Source organism: Prosopis cineraria, unplaced genomic scaffold (assembly GCF_029017545.1).
Source record: "Prosopis cineraria cultivar Desert tree isolate PC_DT_omini unplaced genomic scaffold, ASM2901754v1 PC11, whole genome shotgun sequence".
Lineage (NCBI taxonomy): Eukaryota > Viridiplantae > Streptophyta > Magnoliopsida > Fabales > Fabaceae > Prosopis > Prosopis cineraria.
Genome location: NW_026555342.1, coordinates 1 through 22,166, shown reverse-complemented (window position 1 = coordinate 22,166; position 22,166 = coordinate 1). Strand labels below are relative to the sequence as shown.

Here is a 22,166-nt window from a genome sequence, read left to right as displayed (position 1 = left end):
TTAATAAAATAAATAGATTATCCATTTATTTATTATTTATTGTTTATTTTTTAACCTTATTAAAATTTAAAAAATAATTTACAAATTCATTATAATGAAATTTTAAAATTGAGAATCAAATTTATAAATCCCTGAAACTATTAAACTTGGTATTTTACCATTAAAGGATCAAGAAACTTTTTGTCCATTTAAATTTCAGTTGGGTATAGTTAATTATAAAAATAATTAATTAATATAATTAATTTTGATTATAATTGATTATATTATAATGCAATCTATTTGAATATTAATTTTTTAAAATTGATTTTAACAAAGAGTTACAACAATAATTCATTAATGAGATTAAGTGTGTGTTTGAATTAAAAAATTCGTAACTGAGGTTAGAATTCAATTAAAATTAGCAAACTAAGGTTAAGAAAAGTATGTAATTGTAACGTAATTTATGTTTGAATACTTTTTTTCAAAAGTCAGTTGAACAAAATAAAATTTGTTTAAATAATTTAATTTAAAAGTCAGTTAAAATTTATAATAACAAAAACAGACATAAATTTTCTTATGTTTTTACTATACAAATTTATTTAATTAACTATAGAGATAATTTAGTCTAAATTTTTAATTCCATATATAATGATTATACTTAACCAATCAACTTTTTAAAAATGGGTGAATTGATTATTTTATCTTATATTTAGAAATTGCAGGAATACTCTCACTATTAATTTTTTTTCCCCCCACATCCTACTATTAATTCATGAGGTTTGTTCACAATTAATTAAATTAGTAATTAAGCAACCTATATCCCAAAAAAAAAGTAGTAATCTCATTCTTTTCCTGATAAACTATTCACCGGCCAGATATTAAGGGTCTGTTTGGTTTTCCTCTATTTTACGTTCAGAAAGTAAAATTTTACTTTTAAAAAGTTGAAAGTTGTTTGGATAGAATATTTTACAGGAAAGCACATTCTGAAAGTACGTTCAAACAGTAGCTGAAAATGGATTTCTGAAATATAACTATTTGAAGCTTTTGAAAAGTAGATTTAAAAAGTAGGATGTTATTTGATCATACTACCCTAAGTTTAATCTCTTATTCTTTTATTTAAAAAATAGTTAATTCATTAAAAATATAATTATTATTTTAATAATAATAATTAGGTATCAATTTTTTTAGTATTATAAATTGAGTAATTAATCATGTTAATATTTAGCATTAATGTATAATAAAAATTACAAATCTTTATTACATCTTTTAAAATTATAAATTAAAAAATACAAATAATTAGAGATCAAATTTTTAGCATTATAGATCAAAATTTATGTTATTTAAAATCTTTATTATATTTTTAAATATTTTAAATATATTACTTTTGTATAATAAAAATTATAAATTATTATAAATCAATGTTCTTTTTGATAATTGTACATTCAAAAGCACATTTCACAATCACAAACTAAATAACTTTCAATGTATCAAGCTGACTTTTGAAAAAATATATCCAAACACAAATTTCGTTACAACAATTAATTTTCACCAAATGGATTTTCACCAAATGAACTTTTGATAAATTGAAAACCAAACACACACTAAATTATTAAATGAATTCCTAGGATAATATGAAAGTAGAGTAAAAAATCCAATAACTTGTGCCAAAGCTCCTTTGATCAAATGAGTGAAGTGAGAAGTAGGTGAAGAAGGCAAAGTTGGGCACTCCAAAATAGGGGTGTTCAGCTTGAACCTGTCCCGATTGATTCGGTATCATTCCAATCATATTGGCACGGGTCTTGTCCTAACGCAAAAATAATCAAGATGAGACAAGAAAGGGATTCGGGACGGGACACGGGATTACTATCGGGAAGTCCCGTCCTGAATATTATATATATTATTTTTTATTTTAAATATATTAATTATATTAATATAATTTATACTTATATTAATTATATCAATTATAATTTCAATACTTGTAATTCTTATTTAAAACTAAATTTTTTTAATATTGATAATTTTAATAACATGGAGTAAACATGATGGTATCTTTCTTTATAATATATTAATTATATTAATATAATTTATTCTTACATCTATCTATTTAATAACTTTTATTTATAACGTATTTCTTACTTTATTTTTAGAAAAATAATTAGCCTAGTAAATCTACACTAAATTAGAAGAACATTGATTTGATGTTATGCTAGACTTGCCTGTTATTGCTACTCTTGTAGCATAAAGATCACTTATATTTGCTATTATAATGTGTTGTTGTGATTAATATAATTCAATAATTGACTTTAAATTGTTGTGATTTATGTACTTGTATTGTTTTGATTTTAAACTTAATAAATTATATGATTTAAAATTTTAATGAACGTTATTATCCAAATCTTTCTCCTATATTATCCCATTCAGGACGACAAGATGTCTCGATCTTATCCCAGTCCCGTGCCGACTTCTAACAGGACACGAGATCAAAATTTAATTTTGATCTTTTTTCGGGATGGGACACAGAACGGGAGTATCTCGATCCCGTCTTATTCTATCCTATGAATACCCTTACTTTGAAAGATAATGAAGAGAGAGAAAATTGATAAAAACCTATTAAAAGCTTCCAACGTCCACCCCCAATGCTGAACGCTAGTTGAAAAGCTCTGTCCAATAGTTTTGTTCAAAACGTCCATTCTCCTCCAACGTCTATTCACTTTTCTTTTTTATTCAAACAAGATTTAGTATCTCTGGTTTTCTTCCATTTCACGTTCAAAAAATAAAATTTTATTTTTAAAAAATTAAAAATTATTTGTGTAAAATATTTTACAAAAAAATATATCCTGAAAGTATATTCAAACAGTAGCTGAAAGTGAATTTCTAAAACATAACTATTTGAAGTTTTTGAAAAGTAAATTTAAAAAGTAAGATGTTATTTGACCATACTACCCTAAGTTTAATCTCTTATTCTTTTATTTAAAAAATAGTTAATTCATTAAAAATATAATTATTATTTTAATAATAATAATTAGGTATCAATTTTTTTAGTATTATAAATTGAGTAATTAATTATGTAAATTTTTATCATTAATGTATAATAAAAATTACAAATCTTTATTACATCTTTTAAAATTACAAATTAAAAAATACAAATAACTAGAGATCAAATTTTTAGCATTATAGATCAAAATTTATGTTATTTAAAGTTTTTATTATATTTTTTAAATATTTCAAATATATTATATTTATATAATAAAAATTATAAATCAATATAAATTAATATCTTTTTTGATAATTGTACATTCAAAAGCACATTTCACTTTCATAAATCAAACAATTTTCAATATATCAAACTGATTTTTAAAAAATATATTCAAATATAAATTTTATTATAATAATTCACTTTTACTAGAGTAATTTTTACCAAATAAATTTTTAATAAATTAAAAACTAAATGCACACTTAGTGGACTTTTAATGTCTCAATTTAGGCTTGGATCATTCCATGTTAATATCTTGTGATTCGTTGGAGAATAGCTGTTGCGAGAGACTTTGGAAGCTTGGGGTCGCGTCGAAGGCAACGTGGCCTAGGGGGTGATGTCTCCATCGAATATGACGAGGCCAAGAGAGTACCAAAGGACAAAGGAGATCTCCCCCGTTTGAGAAGCAAGTCGTCCCAGCGGTGCCACGTGTCTTTCTTCTATTCTTTTACTTGAAGAAGCTGGAATTTTCAAATTATGCCAAAGCACGATTATGGACTTCTTAATCGATTAATTAAAAAATCTGGTGTTTGGCTAATTTTTATTTCAAAATCAATTATCACCTAGAAAATCAATTTTCTGCCTTATCCAAACAGGCAGTTTGTTGACACTTTGAAATTAATTAAAATTTAATTTAAATTAATTAGTTTTCTTGAAATGTAACTGTTATTTTTCCAATTAGCAATACATGACAGAATGAAAGGATATAATGACAACACCAATCAAGACTTCAATATGATCTATGCTTTAGATGGCTGCTACAACATGAAAAAAATAAACTTTAAATACATAATCAAAACAGAACAAGTCCAACAAACAAACAATAAAACAAAAGCAGGCAAGAAAAGCAGGTGACGCGTCTTCTCCAAAAGCTCAGTGGTTCACTTTGGATAGACTAATGCTGTGTTTGGATTTAAAAAAAAAAAATCCTTAAATGAACAAATTAAAACTAGTTGAGATTATTAATTTTTGTTTGGACAAAGAATAAATTAAAATTTATTTAAATGATTTAATTGAAAAACTAGTTGAGATGTATAATCACAAAAATAAAAATGAGTTTTATTGTATATATTTTTATGATTAATTTGATAATTATAAAAAAATATTTAGATTAAAAATATAAAATACATTGATAAATAAAAATTCTTAATTTGATTTTTCAGAAAAAAATATTGAACTTTGCATCACAATTTTTCAAAAAAAGTCGAATAAAAAATTTAAAATAAATTGATAAATTTGATAAGCATAGGGAAAAGGATTTTTATAAAAAATTGATAAATTGATCAAAAATTAAATTGTTCCAACTTAAAAAAAAAATACAACAATGATTGATAAGGACAAATAACAGGGACAGACAGAGAGAAGGCGTCGGAGAAGAAATAAACGAACGCAAGGCAACGCGCTGCACTGCCAAAGCTGTGAGCCTGAGTTGCAGTCGGGTTTTCATTTCTGGAAATAAGTCGAGTAAACCACTTCGCTAGAATCGGAGAATTAAGACTTTGCAGAAGAGCATTTCTCAACAAGTATCTGCATCTCCGTTTGATTCAGGTTTGCTCATAATTCTTCCTTCTTTTTTCTTCTCTCATATACATATTCTTGCAACTCTCAGAAGTTTGTGCGCTTTTCAGCAACAGAATTGAACTTGCTAGATTCGTTTCTGTAGATCTAATTTTCTTCTTATCGTTGACCCAAAAAAAAAAAAAAACTCCCCTTATATATGGCTTTCATCTTGTCTTCACAAATCTTCCCCCACAATGATTTGATGCACAGAGACTTTTAGATTCAATCACTCTTTCTAGCATTTTGTTCTATGATTCCCCCAACCTAATATTGTGGTATACTACCTCCCTCGGGAAATGTGACATAATTTCAACGTTTGAAGGTGTAATTAATATTTTTTTGGCAAAAAAAATTAATATAGTTTTTTAAAAATAGTTTTAATAAATAATTTTATATTTATATTTTATATAAAATATTCTATTAAATAAAGATATATTAAAAGATAATATTAACTTAAAAATAATTAACTATTTTATAGAATTTTCATTTAATTAATAATATTTTATATTTTTTAACAAAGGAAAAAAAGTGTCAAGAATGTACTAGAATTCAAAAATTATTCATGCTTTATTGAATTTTAAAGTGCTCCCTCCGGACTAAAATAGAGAGGTTGGTAACTATTTTATAATTTTCAAAAAATATTGATTGAAACTTTAATTTTTTAATGTAATTAAAAAAAACTGTAACTTCAAAGTTAAAGAATATTTGAATCTATTGGAATTGGACTTAGTTTGATTCTACTCACTTTTACAAATTATATCTACAATTTGTCTCTGTGATTTATTTTAGGGGAAAAGAAACTTTAATGCAGTATTTATATCTTTGCTATGAGTTTTCTTATTGAATTACAAGTGTATATTCGCTTTAAATAAGTGTTTGTTTACAATTTAACGTCATATTTTTCTGATTTCAATTCAACAATCTTGTTTTAATACAATCATTCACAAACAACTATGATACTAAAGTTAAAATGAACTACAAATCAACAATAATCATAGTCTACAAATTAAAATAAAACAAGATGAGGATTAGGATGAGTTTAGCCAAACATAATCTTCAATGCTCCTCTTCCATCAACTTCTTATTGGGATTCCATTGAGAATTAAGCTAGAAAGCATCATCATCATCTTGCTCTCCTAAGAGTATGACATAGCAAGTTGAGTTCCATGAAAATGGTGGATTCAAGCTTTAAATTTTTTTGCAAGTGAAAGGGACATGTTCGACCAAGTGAGGGGAAGAGAATGGTTGAGGAATCTTGTGGATTTGATGGCAAAAAGTGAAGAGTTTAGGGCTGGATGTGTGAAGGAGAAGAGAGAAAATGAAGAATACTCAAGAACAAGAGAAAGAAAATGGAAGAGATAAATGAAATGTAATTGTGAGTGAATCTCAAAAAATGAATGAATGATGTGTGTGAATGGTTTGCTTCAGCAGATCCAAATATTAAAAATAAAAGAAAACAAGCTTAAAATGCAAATGGGACCAAGTCACATGGAATAAGCTTGCTAGGTGGCACTCTTCTATTAGCTTGTAGATGATTCTAATGTGTCAAGTTAGTCCTATACTTCATCCACATTTTAAGTAGATTTATTTCACCCCAATGGCAGCCCATGCACTTCCAAAATGATCAGATTTGGCTCCTTCATTGCATTGACACATTTGTCTAATTGATGCACAAGTCATATGTCACCTTTGTCACAAAATACACATAATTCAATTTAATAATATGTGACATCATAAAATTTAATTAAAGTATAGAATTAAATTCATATTTAGAAAGGAAAATTTATTAAAATATTCAAGTCTTTAGGTGCACAAAATCATACAAAAATTCTCACACGAATGCAAACCAAAACTAAGTCAAATGAGCACATTTAAGAAAGTCAATGAAAACTGTTCACTTTTATTTAGTTACTCCCAAATTAAAATAAATTTATAAAATACAATTTAACCACTCTTCTTCTACACTTAAAATACATTTTTTATAATTTTTCTTTTACATTTTTTTAAAAGTTTAATTTTTGAACTTAAATACCCCCAGTGCACAAAATCTAGAACACTTGATAAAATTTCAATTCTAATGCAATATGTGTGTGTTTTGAGCTAATAAAACATTATAAATGGCTCTAATTGACCTAGAAAAATGTGTAATAAATGTATTCGTGGGTAAAATCATCATAATGCAGAATCTAAACAACAATGAAGAGGCTTCTCAACTATTTAATATTGTTATTTTTATCATACTTTCAACAGATCAGAATGATAAGAAAAATAAGAAACTTCAACAATTAATTGCAAATCGATTAAAGGTAGGTATCAAAGTTGTCAACGGATCCTTTGATGAAGTTGCAAGAAGAATACATGAAGATTTATGTGAAACAAGTTTATGTTGATCCTAATAGGGTTGTGGACTTCATTAACTTGCAACAACTTGGAATCTCAAGTAATGAAAATAGAAGTTAGCCATGGCCTCACAGTTTCTTCAGGTTTGTAATGCAAAGAACATGAATAGGTTGATTGAAGTGGAACAAGTACAACATGATGAAGCATGGGAGATGTTTCAAGATGTTGCTAGTTTTGTAATTGATCACTTTGGCATCATGTGCATTGCTCGACATGTGTGTAATAGGTGCTCTCTATCACAACTTATGTTTAGAAAGAAGAGAACCTACAAGGTTAAAGAGCTTTTAGCGACCTCTAAGATAATGTAGAGAATACTAGGAGAGTTTAGGAGCTTCAAGAAGAATCTAGTATATTTTAAATTATTCTAAAAACATTTAGGACAATCTCAAAATATATGGAGAAATCTAAAAGGATCTAGAAGTTTATAGAAACTTATAGAAGAATGTGGATATGTTTAAAATTCTATAGGATATTCTAGAATGTTTCACGAAGTTAGTCTCTCTAGAAACATCCTTGTAAATATCTAGATATTTCTTATAGATATTTATTTAAAATATTCTGGAGAATCAATGTTTACCACAGAATTGAATTAATCTCTACCGTTTATTAAAGAGGTGGGAAAGTTTTAGAATAAGGAGAGAGTCTATAAATATCCCCACACCTCTCATTTGCAACTATCAAGAAAAGTTGTAAAGCTCTCATGTTCACTTAGTCAAACTCTGTACTCTCTTCCGTTCTAAACCTCTTTGCCAACATTTTAAGAATTCGGCTGACTTAGCCAAGATTAAGACATCGATCAAGCTAAGGCCAACACAGTTTAAGGAAAGGAGAGTTTCAAGGCTATGACAACATGGTATCAGAGTTGGACTCAGGTTTATCCATTCGGTAGGCCCTCCCATTAACCAAATATGATGAGGGCATCACGGGTTGCCTGAAGGAGTTGTTACATCTTACATCGGAGTAGAGCTAGGAATAAGGGCCGGGCCTGAAGAATCGAGTTTGGAAGCCCTATTTAAAAAGAGTTTGAGCTTTGAAAATTAAATTTTTTTTAAAGTAATCGGGCTTGAGAACCTAGCCCTGTAGAAAAAGACTCGAGCTTGGGTGACCTTCAAGCCCTGTTATATTATTATTAATTTTTTTCTTTAGTGGAACATGCATTCAAAGTCAAGAAGAACCTGCTCGCTTGAAGCCCTAATCCTACACGCATTACATTATTATTAATTTTAATTTATTCTAAAATTAATTTAATATAATTTAATAAATATCAATGTATGGTATAAAATTTCTGATATTTTTTATTTTTCTATAATTATTATGTTTGTGTATTTATAAAAAAATGAACTATTTTTTAAATCAGGATTTGAATTTTCTTACTAGACTTTTAAATGTGTGTTGTTTAATTTCTAAAAGATTATGAGGATTTTGATTTTTTAAAATTTTAAACTAATTTACTTAATTTCTAGTGTTAAAATTTTTTCTAAATTTTTTCAAAATAAACCTTACAGGCCCGCCTTTGAGCCCTTCAAATAAGGGCCAAGCTTCAAAAAATGAATAAAAAATGGGAAATTGGGCTTAAGGGCTCAGGCCTTTATGGGCCTAGCCCTTTATAAGGGCCGAGCCCGCCCGTTTCCCAACTCTACATTGAAGGGATTTTGAGAATGCCCTAGCTATATAAATGGGTGTACTGTATACCTATTGAACTAGTTTTTTAGGGGAAAAGTAATGATCTTAGGACAAAATAGTATCAGAACCGGACCCGAATTTGCCCATTCAATGGGCCCCTTTGGTAGACCACTCATGATGAGGACGTCATGGATTTGCAGGGGGAGCTATTATATTCCACATTAGAGGGACTTGGGAAGGATTTTGACCATATAGATGGGTGCATTGCATAATCCACTAAACTAGCTTTCTGGGAGAGAGTAATAATCCTGTGACAAATTGGTATGAAAGCCGGACCGACATTTGCCCAATTTGAGGCATTACAAATTAGTTGAGAGAGTTATTATGTCCCATATCAGAAGAACTTGAGAAGGGTTTCTAGCTATATAAACAAGTACGTTGCACACCTAACTGAGCTACCTTTTTAGGATAGAGTAATGGCCCCATGACATCTCACCTTCTACTTCTTATACATAAGATTGCAAGATCTTTTAAATTGAAAAATATACTCCAAGTTGGAGGGTAGCATTGGAAGATCTTGACAAACAATGGAGAGAGCATCAAAATGATGGGTTAGAAGACTTGTACTCATTTCTTGAGTTTTGTTATGGTCAACTAAAAGATAAACAACAAAAATGCTTTTTATACACTTCATTATACCCTGCAGATAGTAAGGTTTACACTGATTATTTGGTAGTGTTGGACTGCTCAAGGTTTTCTTGGTGATGTTAATGAAACTAGAAGGTACCAAAAGGCACGTGACAGTGGTCATATGGTAATCGGAGATCTTATCAATTTATCTTTATTGGAGAAAGGAGGACAGATGTTGTATGTCACCATGAATGGTTGTATGAGACAACTTGCTTCTCATATATTATCTAGGCATTCCCAATATAGTTCCTATGTCTACAATAATGAAGAATCTCAGGATCCCCCTTCATTGCATAATTGGGGGAAGGCTAAATGGGTATCGATGGTAGGTACCAAACTGCATAATTTACCCCCAAGTCAAGATAGCAATATGCTTGAGACACTACTTCTGTAAAAGAATTCAAAGTTATTCGCAATTCCACTGTTTTTTTTTTTTTCTGTTTCGAAAATAAGAGCAATCTTCTTTTATTAGATTTTCAAGGTACTGCCATCGCAAAGCTTCCACCATCACCGTTGAACTTAACCAGACTGAGGGGGTTTCTATTTAAATTCTTGCAAGCACCTAAGTGACTTGCCACTTGAAATAGCATTGCTTCAATTTCTTGAGGTCCTTGATATTTGAGTTAGCCAAGTGAATTTTATATCTTCTAATATTGAAAGCTTGATCAATCTGAGATGTTACAGATTCCATTTATTAAAAGTGGTGAACGATGTGAGCACCGAGACTTTAGAGGTAAAAATTGCCATTTGATTTCCAAGCTTTAAAATATAGAAGAATTGATTTCCAAGACTTTAGCACACACCACACATACAAAGGATCAAACCCTAACCTTGCACTTAAGAAACACTTTGACCTAGTTTTGGTGAAAAGAAAAGTGAGAAAAAAAATATGGAAAAGAAAAAAATTAGGAGAAGATATTTTCAAAAAATAGTAAACTTTTTTACTATTTTTTTTAAATTTTTTCTCTTAATTTTCCTTCCTATTTTTTCCCATCTAAACCAAGGGTTAAGCTATAATTTTTATGATATTTAATTTTAATTTTTCAATGTTTTAATTTGTTGTTTATATAAATTAAAAATTACTTAAATAGTCAGATATACACACACTCTTCATACCCATAACCTAACATTTTAAAAATTTCCATATGATATATATCATATTTTGTCATACCCTCTCCACTTTTACATGTTAGAGAAACTGTCATTTATTGTTTTTTTTTTTTTTTGAAATAATACAACTTTTAGTTCTTTATATTTGTATGAGTTATCAATTTAATTCTTTAAGTTTAATTTTTATCATTTTAGTTATTAATGTTTGCACTCGCTATTAAGTTAGTCCATGAAGTTTTTTAAAACAAATTAACCCTCAAAATAAGTTGACATGTAAATTAAATTGTTGATGTGGAACATATACTTCAATAAATTAACACACATAAGTAAATTTTCATTTTCTAACTGCTGGTGTGTATTAATTTGTTATTTCCTATTTTTTAAATTGCAATTTATACTTTATAATTTTTTATTAGGACAATTAAAAGTTCCAGAGGGGGAAAATGATTTTGCATGATGCTATGGTGAAGGACACTTGCACACGTCGCCACAACTCTACATTATCTGGGATTAACAACAATGTACAACAACCTGAGGTGTGGGACGATAATGGTGAACATTGAATGATGTGGGGTTATTAGCAAAGCGAGACGATGGCAAGAGATTTTCGTGCGAACACTCTTCTCCTTCTTTTTCTTCCTGCCCTAGCAGACGATGGACATGGACATTGGTGACACCACGTTTGGTTTTGTAATTTTTAAAATACTAAGCATTTTCCTTTTTTTTTTTTTTAGTCTTATCCCAGTCAACATTCTTGCTTTACACAATATTAATATACATGGCTACCACATCATCATTCCATTAGCCGTATCAGTGAAATTTAACTGTGTTAATTTCTCACATAACATTAAGAACTTTCTAGATAAGTATATACAACATTAAGGACTGAAGTGATAGAAATTAAACTTAAAGAACTGATTTGACAATTCATGCAAAAATGACTAAAAGCTTTATTATCTTTTGTTTTGTTTTAAATCACGTATCTCTTTTGCTCAAAAAAAAAAAAAAAAGCACATATCTTAAGATGCAATTACTGCACTTTCCTAGATTACTCCTCATAAACTCATAATTATCATTCATGAGAAACAATTAATGCAATCTTATTTTGATTAAATATATAAGTATTTTAATCTAGTTTTTTTATTTTCAAACACAATTATTATAATTAATTATCAACTAATTTTTCTAAACTGGATGATACAATTATTTTCTCTTAGATATAGACCCGGAGAGGGAGAACCTAATACACATAATTACACAATGCTTTTGCCTCTTTTTTACCTCCTACCAAACTCTTCATCAAAATTTTGTCTAGAGGAAGACCTCCAGAGTTCGAGAACACATCAAATGTTCCTCGGAAACTCCAAACAATTTACTCAAAAGATAGGGACCGGCCAAAAAAAAAAAATCGAGTCCAAAAGAGGCGAGCAGCATACTCTGAACTTTCCTAGCACACAAGACCAGACCAATATCTAATGAAAGGCTGGCTCAGGCTAGTGAAACCTATCTAAATTTTACTTTATGCAAAATAAAAAACAAATTACATGAATCATAAGACAAGTATAAGAATGAACAAGATTCTATACATTTATACACGATAGGATCCTTTAAAACATTGCATCGGAACAATATGTAGGAAGGATGGAACCTTGCATGCCCATTGGAATAGCAACTTCGCCTTTTTACCAATCTACAAACTGTCACGCCGGAATAACTTCCACCCACAAATAGCTCCTTCTTTTCCCTTCACAAATAAAAAAAGGGTCATTTTTAAGCTTCAATCTAGCACTACAAAGTTCGAACCCCATCATCCGCATTTTACTTTTCTTCCCTTACTAAATCACAGACCGCCAATTCTACCATACGCTACAACCCATTGTCAAACACTCCTACCAATGCCAGAAATATCTCTGACACCTTGTAACGGAACAGGTTGCTCCCTTATTCGAGATAGGAGGAGGGAAACTTGTTCTGTAGCAAGATCCAATCTTTCCTTTGACTTGGCAGATTCTGTGATAAGAGCAGAAACCATATTTTGTAATAATTGTACTCTTTCAGCATGATCCTTCGGTGTGCTATGAGGAGTCTTAGCAGAGGTCAAGCTGATTCGACGCCAACGAGAAGGAAGATATCTATCTGGGATCTGAAAACAATTTCCTGTTGAAAGAACTCTAAGAGCATGCCTGCAGAGAATTCCAGAGAACTCAAACTGGTGGCAGCTGCAACTTATCATTCCTTCCCTAGGAGCCCAATACACTCTGCGACCACCCTCGGCTTTTGTATGGTGCCTCACAAGGAAACCATCTTCCAATGGAAAAGATGCATAATGAGCAGCCAACACAAGTTGTTCCTGAAGCTTTGAAAAGGCAAAAGGAGTGAGGATTGCGGCAGCATGTGACTCCATAGGAGCTCCAGTTTTGAGGCAAATATTTTGGAGGTTCTGTTGCATTGTTTGTTGTTCTCCAGTTTGATCTTTGAAATCCACAGCAACAGCTACCTGATTGTGAAAGCCAAAGTGAACATTAAGATAATGTTTTACGTCTTTCAAAATATAGGGTGGAACATACTGTTGAGTATAATGAACATCTTCTACAACAGCAACAAACCTTATCCTATTAGGTGAGGTCCACTACACGGATTGAATGACGTCATTGTGCTCTATCCAAATTTACTTCTAAATAAGGAATTTACAGAGAGAACAATTTAACAATTTCTAGAGAGAGAGAGAGAGAGAGAGAGTACCTGCTCAACAAAGTGTGCGAGCCGAGTCTGTGCACTCAGAAATCGTTGAATGAAAGCATTAATTGACTTTGATTGACCGGTTGTAGTCATTCCCGCAAAAAAATGGCTTCTCAGGAATGGCAATGCCCAGAGCGTGCGTAAAGTATATAAATTAGCAATGTGTCTACTGGCATGCAGCGCAAAAGAACTGACCATATCCCTCCAACCTAGCTCAAAATCCTCAACTGACTCAAGATTGTAAAGTCTATAAAATTCAGCCTTCCACTCATTGTAACGTTCTCCTAGAACAGCACTAAACCAAGAAGGGAATTTTGCTACAATCATCCATATGCAGAGAGCATGTTTAGTTGCTGGCATTTCCATGGCTAATGCTTCTTTGAGACACATGTTTTGGTCCGTTAATATTGTCTGTGGAGGCTTCCCATTCATAAACCCTAAGAAAGCCTTCCAAGAAGACGATGAAACAAAGAAAGCAAAAGAAAACCCCCTAAGTGAATCGTAGAGCCATTGAACTTTTTAAAAATTAAATGCATCCATGACATACAGATTCCACAAATAAGGGGGAAATGAAAGAAAATTAAATAACTTATCATCAATAATTAACATGCCTTGCCCATTTAGATGACTGGCAAAGGAAACCAAAGGATTATAAGATACTCCCTCCATTCCCTATAATAAGTCATACTCTTGAAGGAGACTCTGTTCCAAATACAAGTCATTTCAGTAACTTTTAAGAGTAATTAATACATTTTTACATGAAAGACCCATAAGATTTAAAATTTACTGGACTCATGGTTTTGTTAACCCACTAATATGTTTTGTTCCCAATGCATGGGAAGTTGGGTTTGGTTGACCTTTGCAATACACCAACTAATAAGGAGTGGGAGAGTCAAGTGTATTTAATGAAGGCAAATTTGGAAAAATTGTAAGGTTTTTCATACACTAACTAACTTCTAATGATTGCCTTGGTGTGTGTGTGAAGTAGGTATATATGACTTATAATAAGAAATGGAGGGATTAATTGAACAAATTTACAGGGAGAGGATTACTTAACAAGAAGCATTATGCATCAAAATTAATTTTAGCTTAATTGGCCAACATTATGATGATCTGGCAGATCAACCAGATCCTAGAGGCCACCTTATTGATGTGTTGGCTACACAACATAAGTTAACAAGTTTTCTCTCCATCCATTCCTTTATTTTCGTCAAGCCACATGAAGTCTATCAACATAAAGATACAAGAGATCATAAAGAAGCTCACATAAAAAAATACAGAAATAAAAGCGTCATGTAGATGGAAAAAACCTCTTCACACTACCTTCAATGCCCAAGAATATGACCTCAAGTTTTCTTCTCGTAGAAGCACACAGCCAAAAAAGCAAGGCATTCCATAATTATTCATTCCAACCCATATACCCAATGGCATGTCAAATGCAGTTAGGCGGTGTGTTGTATCAAACACCACTGCATCACCAAAGATATCATATGACTGTATTGATGAGGCATATGACCAGGCTATATTCTCTAAACAGTTGTTTGAATCAAGTGTGAACTCAAATTTGAAATTAGGGTCTTTATCCTTAATATTTCTGCACATTCTTAATAAATCTATACTTTCCTCTTCTGGTTCTAATTTCCTAAATGACTGAAGTAAATTCCTCACATCCTTTTCAGTAAAAGGTAGATATCCAGGTTCCACACACTTCTCAAGCTCCATAAGCCGCATCATTTGATGGACAGAAATCCCAGTTTTAGCATACATCAGGATTCGGCTTTTGTCTGAATCAGAAATAGTTCTGTATGCAGGAAGAAATCGAACTTGATTTGGCTCTAAAAGTTCATGATTATGGTGGTTGGCAAAACCAGTAACACGCCATTCTGGAGTACCTAATTCTGTTGTCTTGCTTATACGCATGTAAGCCTGGCATCCACATCGGGAAGATTTTCGATTCCTTTGAGGTTTACTTTCAGTTGATGTTTTGACAGGAGTGTTACCAGCACGATGGCAAACAAAATAGCGTCTAGTTAGTCCTTTTCCAACACCATCTTTTCCCTCTGTACGGTGTCGTCGAATTGAGAACCCACACTGCTTGGCAAATTCACTATAAAATTCATATGCAGAATCATGAGTGCTAAATCTTTGCCCAATATATGGAATTGAATCATTAGTAGTCTCCAACGAAAGCCTGGTTTCATCTGGTGATTCCTCTGCGCTGCTTGTATCATCCAAAGATAGGGATCGTTGGTCTGAGGGGTCATCATAAACTACCAACATTGGGCTAGCATCCTCAGACATTATATTCCAGGTACCAGCTTTAAGATAACCTGCACTAAAAAACACAGACATGAACAAATAGATACGGATGTGAACAACATAACTATGGCAGTTGAAAAATGATAGAAGTAACTGGCTAATTCTGATCTCGTTAACCAATTACTAAAGCCTCACCACACTTGGAAGGTGGATGTGGGACAAAGGAGGGACTTCTAAGATAAGATTTCAAAACAAAGTTTCCACCACCGTTCCAAAACCAAAGCAACAAGAAACAAAAACATAGGATATATATCAACAGTAACGATGAATATGATAAATGAACTTTCATAAAAACAGAACAAAATTAATTATTAGCGTATATAAATTGTAAAACACCACTTCAACAGAACAAAAGGAAAAAAGGAAGCTCGAAATGATCAAGACATCCAATGACTCTCCATGTTATTCACATGATATGCAATGAAGAACTTCTTCCATTTCGTCATGCCCCCAAATTCATGCTATAAAAGTATAGTTATATGGGGGGGAAAAACCATAACTACCATCATAAGCGGACCTATGTTACTGAAATCTTTGAAATATGCATGGTTGATATAATGCACGTTCAATTTTTGTTCCACATACTTCGATGAAGATGCCTTCGTAAGCCAATTGAGTCAGGCAACTCCTTCAAGCCACTGAAGAATGTCAATTTAAACTCAAGCTTATAAATTGGCAGAAACAACTCAAGCCAAGTCATCCCAGGTCATGCATCACAAATGCCTTGAGAATCTTCTAAATTGATGATAATATAAAGAGATTAATAAACAGAATGCCAATACACAACAAATCCAGCATTGCGAAACAAAACAATCCCAGGCATAAGTCGCTAGATATCAGAATGAAGAGGGGCGAAGTATAATGGCCAATTACACACCATTGAAGCAAAAACTAGTAATCAAAGTTTTTTTTTAAAAAAAAATTAAACTCAATCTTTATTCAAAAGCGCCAATATTCAAACGATTATACGACCAGATTCAAAGCCAAATTAAAATGAAAAAAATTAAAACAAAGAAATAACGGTGCAACGGTCCTACACACGCAGGTAACAGATGACGCGGGGAACAAATTCAAAGCTAGAATTTTTCTTGGCCAAACATTCAAAGCCAGATTGAACAAATCAATCTCACCGAATTTTGGAAGAAGACGAAGCCCTAGGGTTTGAAACTTCTCCAACCAGGTAGGGACGGCGTCCGACGGCGAGCTCGACCAAGCGTGGAATGCAACGTCAACGAAGAAAAATGGATCCGCCACTTCTTTTTTCACCATAGCTCGATCAAAGCCTGTGTTTTGCTTAGGGCTATAATTATTTTTTAATATTTTTTGAATTTTTGTATACAATTGTGATAATAATATATCTTGTTATATATTTATATATAAAAGTCACTTTTAAAAAAATTAATAATTTTTCATTAGTTATTTTATCTGAAAAAGTATTTTATCAATAAATTTATTTTTAATCTTATAGTTTCACATTCTCTGGGTAATATAAAATATTACATATGAAAGAAAAAAAATACTTATAATCTGACAGTTTCAATAATTTAATTAGTTCTAATTAATTTATGAGTCATATTCTACTGTTATTGAAATTAATTGGAGGTAACCCTTTTTTAAATACTTAACTCTTCCATAATATTTCACCACAAAAATCTTCTATAATACACAAAAAATGTAATTATAACTCTTTCGTATTATATAAGATTTACACTATGATTTTATTTAAATTATGATTACATTAAGTATACTTATTTTAATTTTTTAGTGTATTTCTTTAAAAAAATGATAAAAAAATTTATTTAAATTATATAAATGACAGATTGATCTCACGAAATAGCATAATTTCTTTAGAGTCTTATAAAATTTTTCTGTCATTAAGAAATTAAAGGACATAACCAAATTACCTTTAGATAAAACAAAAATCTCAAACTTCAATGTAGAGCCATTTTTGTGTGTTCTTTCATTTGCTTCATCTACTTGTTCTCCTGTTCTTTTAGTTCATCTCTTTCTCTTCCGTCTTTGTCTCCTTCTCCTTTTCCTTCTTCTCTTTCTTCTCCTTCTCCTTCTCATTTGTCTTATTTCTTTTTGAGTTTCTATACATGGGTTCCTCTGTTAACTATGCAGTATGTGGGTTAATGTGCATAAATGATTGAGATTTCATTTTCTCTTCATGATTAAGGTCTTCATTTTTTAATTTTTTCTGTTGTATGTGGGTATGGATGCTTACTCATGGATAAATGATAAATGATATATCATTTTCAGTTGTATTGTAAATGTATAAACCAAAGTTGTAAATGACTAATACAAAGTTGTAAATATAAAAAAATAGTTGTTGTTAGATTAAACATAACAAATCTATGATTATGATGTTTGGAAAATAAATATATTGATGAATGGTTATTTTATTATTTCAGGTTGGCATGAGAATAGTTGACATGTTGGGATGACACTAGAAAATTCAACCTTCATATATTTTTGTTAAAAGGATTATAGAATATTTTGATGCAAATTATAGACCATGTAACCGATAACAAAATATTAAATAGTTGTCACTTTTTAAAGTTTTTTTTCATTTAAATTAATGAGAGTTGTTATTTTTTGGATTAGAGTGGTAATTTATTTTTGTTGATTTAGTCAATTTACAAAAGTACTGATAAATTACAATTTCTTGTTGCATTATTACAAATTTAGGAACAAAAGTTGTTAATTTACGAACAAAAATTGTGAATGAAAAATTACAAATTTTTAACATCTGATACATATTAAAACCTGCATATTCAGAGTTGCAAATGACTATTAAATTATTGTGAATTTAGAAACAAAAATTGTTAATATATGAACAAAAATTGTGAATAAAAAGTTATAAATTTTCAACACTTAATGTATATCAAAACTTGCAAATGCAAAGTTGCGAATGATTATTAAATTATTGTGAATTTAAAAATTAAAGTTGTTAATATAAGAACAAAAATTATAAATAAAAAATTATAAATTTTTAACACCTAATACATATCAGGACTCATAGATCATGACTTGTAAATAGCTATTACATTGTTGTAAATTTAAAAATGAAAGTTACTAATATATGAACAAAAGTTATAAATGAAAAATTGTAAAATTTTTTTAATTTGAATAAAAGGTAAAGTGTTATTTTTTATAATTTTTTAATGACATAAATATCCTTTAAGATTTCAAGAGAATTATGTCATTTTATAAAATTAATATATTATTTAGATAATTTAAAAAAGTTTTATTATCATTTTTTCTATTTTTTTTCAATTCTCATTCATTTGAATGGGGTTTTAACATTTTATTTGTCAGCATCATTACTACGCCATGCATTGACATGACAGCACACCTTTGTATTCCAATTTCCAAACAGGTGAGATGTACTTTGCATTTTCTCTCCACTCTTTTCTCCTAAAATATACTTTACAACTATGTGATCTAATTCAATTTAATTCAGATTAGTTAGGCTCAACATGGCTTCCAAAATTTGATTGATATTGCCAAGGTAAAAAATGAAAAAGAAGCCAACTTGTAAAAATAGTATGTTGGGCTTGATTAGTCAATGACTCAGTGATCCCATAAAAAGGATAAAAGGAAAGACAAAAAAATGTCTCAATAATTATATTAAATTATTAATCATTCTTCGGCCAAAACGGTAATTTACTTCAGTTATTCCAAAATAGCATTGTACTTCTAGTAGAGAATTTTTCATTTTAAAGATCCGTGTGGAGACAATAATTATTCTAAAGTATTTTATAGATTCAAATTTGTTTAAATTATTAAAATTGTCAATTTTACTTTTCAAAGTTACCACTGGTACTTCTGAAAATTATTACACACTACACCCTAAAAACAATATCATCCCCACGTGAGTCTTCTAATCAAATTTTCCCGCTTCTGAAAATTAGTAGGTACCATTCCCTACGACCAATATAACCCAGAAAATTTCAGGTTGTCTTTCTCGAATGGCTAAAGATAGCATTGATCCACGAAGTGTTTTGATATTTACCATCACTGACAAGTGACACTACCAAAAAAAAAAAAAAACAAATGTGAATTATATATTATTTCCATCCTCACCTATGGGATGAATGATTGCATTAATCTTTTACATTTATAGACTCCGAAGGTGCATGACAGCAATACTTTTAGAACTGACTGATACTGAATCCAAAAAGTAATGTTGACAAATAAATTGAATGACATGGATCAGAAATCAGAATAGTATACAATGATGACAATCGCAACAAATTATAAAGTCCTCGAGCATTTCCTAATTTCATACATCATTGAAGATAAGGAAACACGATCCTTGTTCAGTGCAGACCCATAATGACAAACAGTCTTACAAATGGAAGGCAAAATAAGGAAGAATAAGACACAAAGTTGCAGAACAAGTCATATGTGAGTATGGAGCTCCGAGAATGGCAAGTTTTCGCCTATAGCATAGACTTCAGAGCCCATTTTTTGGGGATTCACTGTCAGTCGTTTCTCTAGTTGCTGTCACTGCCAAGGCTTGTGGATTTTTATTTCCTCCAACTGCCAAGCAAAATGGATACGGTGACTAAAACCTAACATGGTGTAACCAGGACATTTTGAGCAACTATAAAGAATCTAAAATGTTTGAATAGCAGCATCTAACCACCTATAAGAAAGTTATTGTGATATAAAATTAGATCTGTTTAAGGCAGGCGAAGTAAGTAGCAACTTCCACATATTTCATTACCACACAATCTGTAAGTTACTCATATACTGCAGGCAGTAACAATAGAAACTTCTGGAGTAGTTATCAGTTTAGGAAACTAACATCTTGAAGTGAGGCTATCGGTGAAACAGTAACATCTGGTAAGTGGTAACAAAAGATAAGAGAACTATTTTGTAAGGACAGCATGGTAATGGATAATCCTGTCAAGCACAACAGATATGCAAGCGGCAGATTGGATAGAAAAAGCAGCACAAGAGATGAATTGGTATCCTCTCATATACTCAGAAGCCTTGCCCGGATGCAGGGATGGTTTGGCTAAAGTTAATGAAGAGTCTATTTTCTTGATTTTCAACCTTGCTGTAAGTTCTCTCTCTATTCACAGGGGGAGCAATATTGTTAATTTGGCATGATCTGCTTCTTTGTGTGTGTGTATTTGTGAGAGAGAGAGAATCAGCCTCGACCCAGGCAATGGCCTCTGCCAAAACAGTATGCTAACACAGTTAACCATAAAACGTAGTGTTCCAAAAATAGTTCTTTCCCCAGCAAATGGCATCTGTTTCCCTTTTTCTCTTTCATCCATTACCTTCTTTTTCAATGGGTCCCAATTTTCTGCCACAATTCCCTATTATAGTTACTAACTAAATAATTAAAGTCCTCATATAACATACTTCATTATATTGTAAGTAAGCATAATTCCTCTGCCATCTTCATCCCAAGATCCCAAATTTCCTAACTTGACACATGATCAACAGTTCGTGCTTGCAGACAGAAAGAATGCTCCTTGTCATTTCAATATTATTCATTTCTTATATAGAAAAATAAGTAACATGAATGATGATCATATCGTGTTTTAAAACTTTGAGCTATGTAGAACTGACTGGATGAAACATACATGCTCGATATAGACTATATCACAACAGCTAATATATCTATTACCAAAGAGCTTCATCGAATAGTAGCAGTTGTTCATGAATAATGCATGGGGTAGGATAGGCTTCTTTCATGACAAGAAAATCACATAATATGATGAAAAGATTGCAGGAGAGAGTAGACTATGAAACACCAGCACTGACATATCACTTATTTCCTACATTTATAAACTTTTGCTGTATACGAACCAGATGCAAGCAAAATTGTCGACAATAAATCTTCATATCTCTTTTGTTTATGGCAAAGCTTGAAGTTGTCAAGAAAAAGTATAACCATGACTCCTTTAGGGAGGTTGGATTCTAGTAAAGCTGTTAAAACTTCCAGTGGGTTTATACAGTATTCCACCAAAAAAAAAAATGTAAATTCAAGAGTACCTCCTTGCAGGTCTGCTGGTGTGTCGCCAAAAGCTCATCATATTGCATTTGAAGATCCGACAATTCGGCTTGCAATTTTCATATTCCGAGATGGAAGTACTGCTAATTTTTGTTGAATGAACCTGAAAAAGAGAAGCTTGTTATACATGTGACCCACGAAAATAGTATCATCTGAGGCTCAAGCCTTGAAAGTGATTTATATATTTGTACATTTTGCCTTCAAGTGATTTACGTTAAGTACATGACACTTGAATAGATCAAATTTAATCGAAAAGAAAGAAGTCGAATGCACCACGAATTGAAGTGATACCTAATCCCAGAAAATTAAAAGGTGACAGTGTCTGTTTCATACAGATTTATATGAATAGTCTCTGGTACAAAACTAGCGCATGGCACATTGCAACGAATCAAACAGAAAACCCGAAGACACTTACCAAGGGCAGAGGAAGGCTTGTCATTTTGCTCATATAAAGCA

At 31.0% G+C, this 22,166-nt stretch overlaps 1 protein-coding gene and 2 long non-coding RNA genes across 5 annotated transcripts; 1 reads left to right on the top strand and 2 right to left on the bottom strand.

The window, feature by feature from the left end:
• Positions 1-4,585: 4,585 nt before the first annotated feature.
• Positions 4,586-11,392, top strand: LOC129286918 (uncharacterized). The gene is made up of 3 exons (XR_008587545.1): positions 4,586-4,780; positions 10,190-10,238; positions 11,032-11,392. It is a non-coding gene; the product is annotated as an uncharacterized LOC129286918 (long non-coding RNA).
• A 656-nt stretch (positions 11,393-12,048) lies between these two features.
• Positions 12,049-16,961, bottom strand: LOC129286812 (protein FAR1-RELATED SEQUENCE 11-like). 3 transcript variants are annotated; one of them, XM_054922866.1, is made up of 4 exons: positions 16,804-16,961; positions 14,678-15,684; positions 13,358-13,801; positions 12,049-13,112 (listed from the first exon to the last, which is right to left on the bottom strand). In XM_054922866.1, the coding sequence occupies exons 1-4, from the start codon at positions 16,940-16,942 to the stop codon at positions 12,495-12,497; spliced, it is 2,208 nt and encodes a 735-aa protein (XP_054778841.1). In that variant the 5' UTR covers positions 16,943-16,961; the 3' UTR covers positions 12,049-12,494. The 3 variants fall into 3 exon arrangements, with proteins under 3 accessions (XP_054778841.1, XP_054778842.1, XP_054778843.1); XM_054922867.1 differs by having other exon boundaries at positions 14,678-15,689; positions 16,804-16,934; XM_054922868.1 differs by lacking the exon at positions 16,804-16,961 and adding an exon at positions 16,259-16,289.
• A 2,774-nt stretch (positions 16,962-19,735) lies between these two features.
• Positions 19,736-21,813, bottom strand: LOC129284868 (uncharacterized). Its single transcript, XR_008586990.1, has 2 exons — positions 21,692-21,813; positions 19,736-20,221 (listed from the first exon to the last, which is right to left on the bottom strand). It is a non-coding gene; the product is annotated as an uncharacterized LOC129284868 (long non-coding RNA).
• Positions 21,814-22,166: the final 353 nt, after the last annotated feature.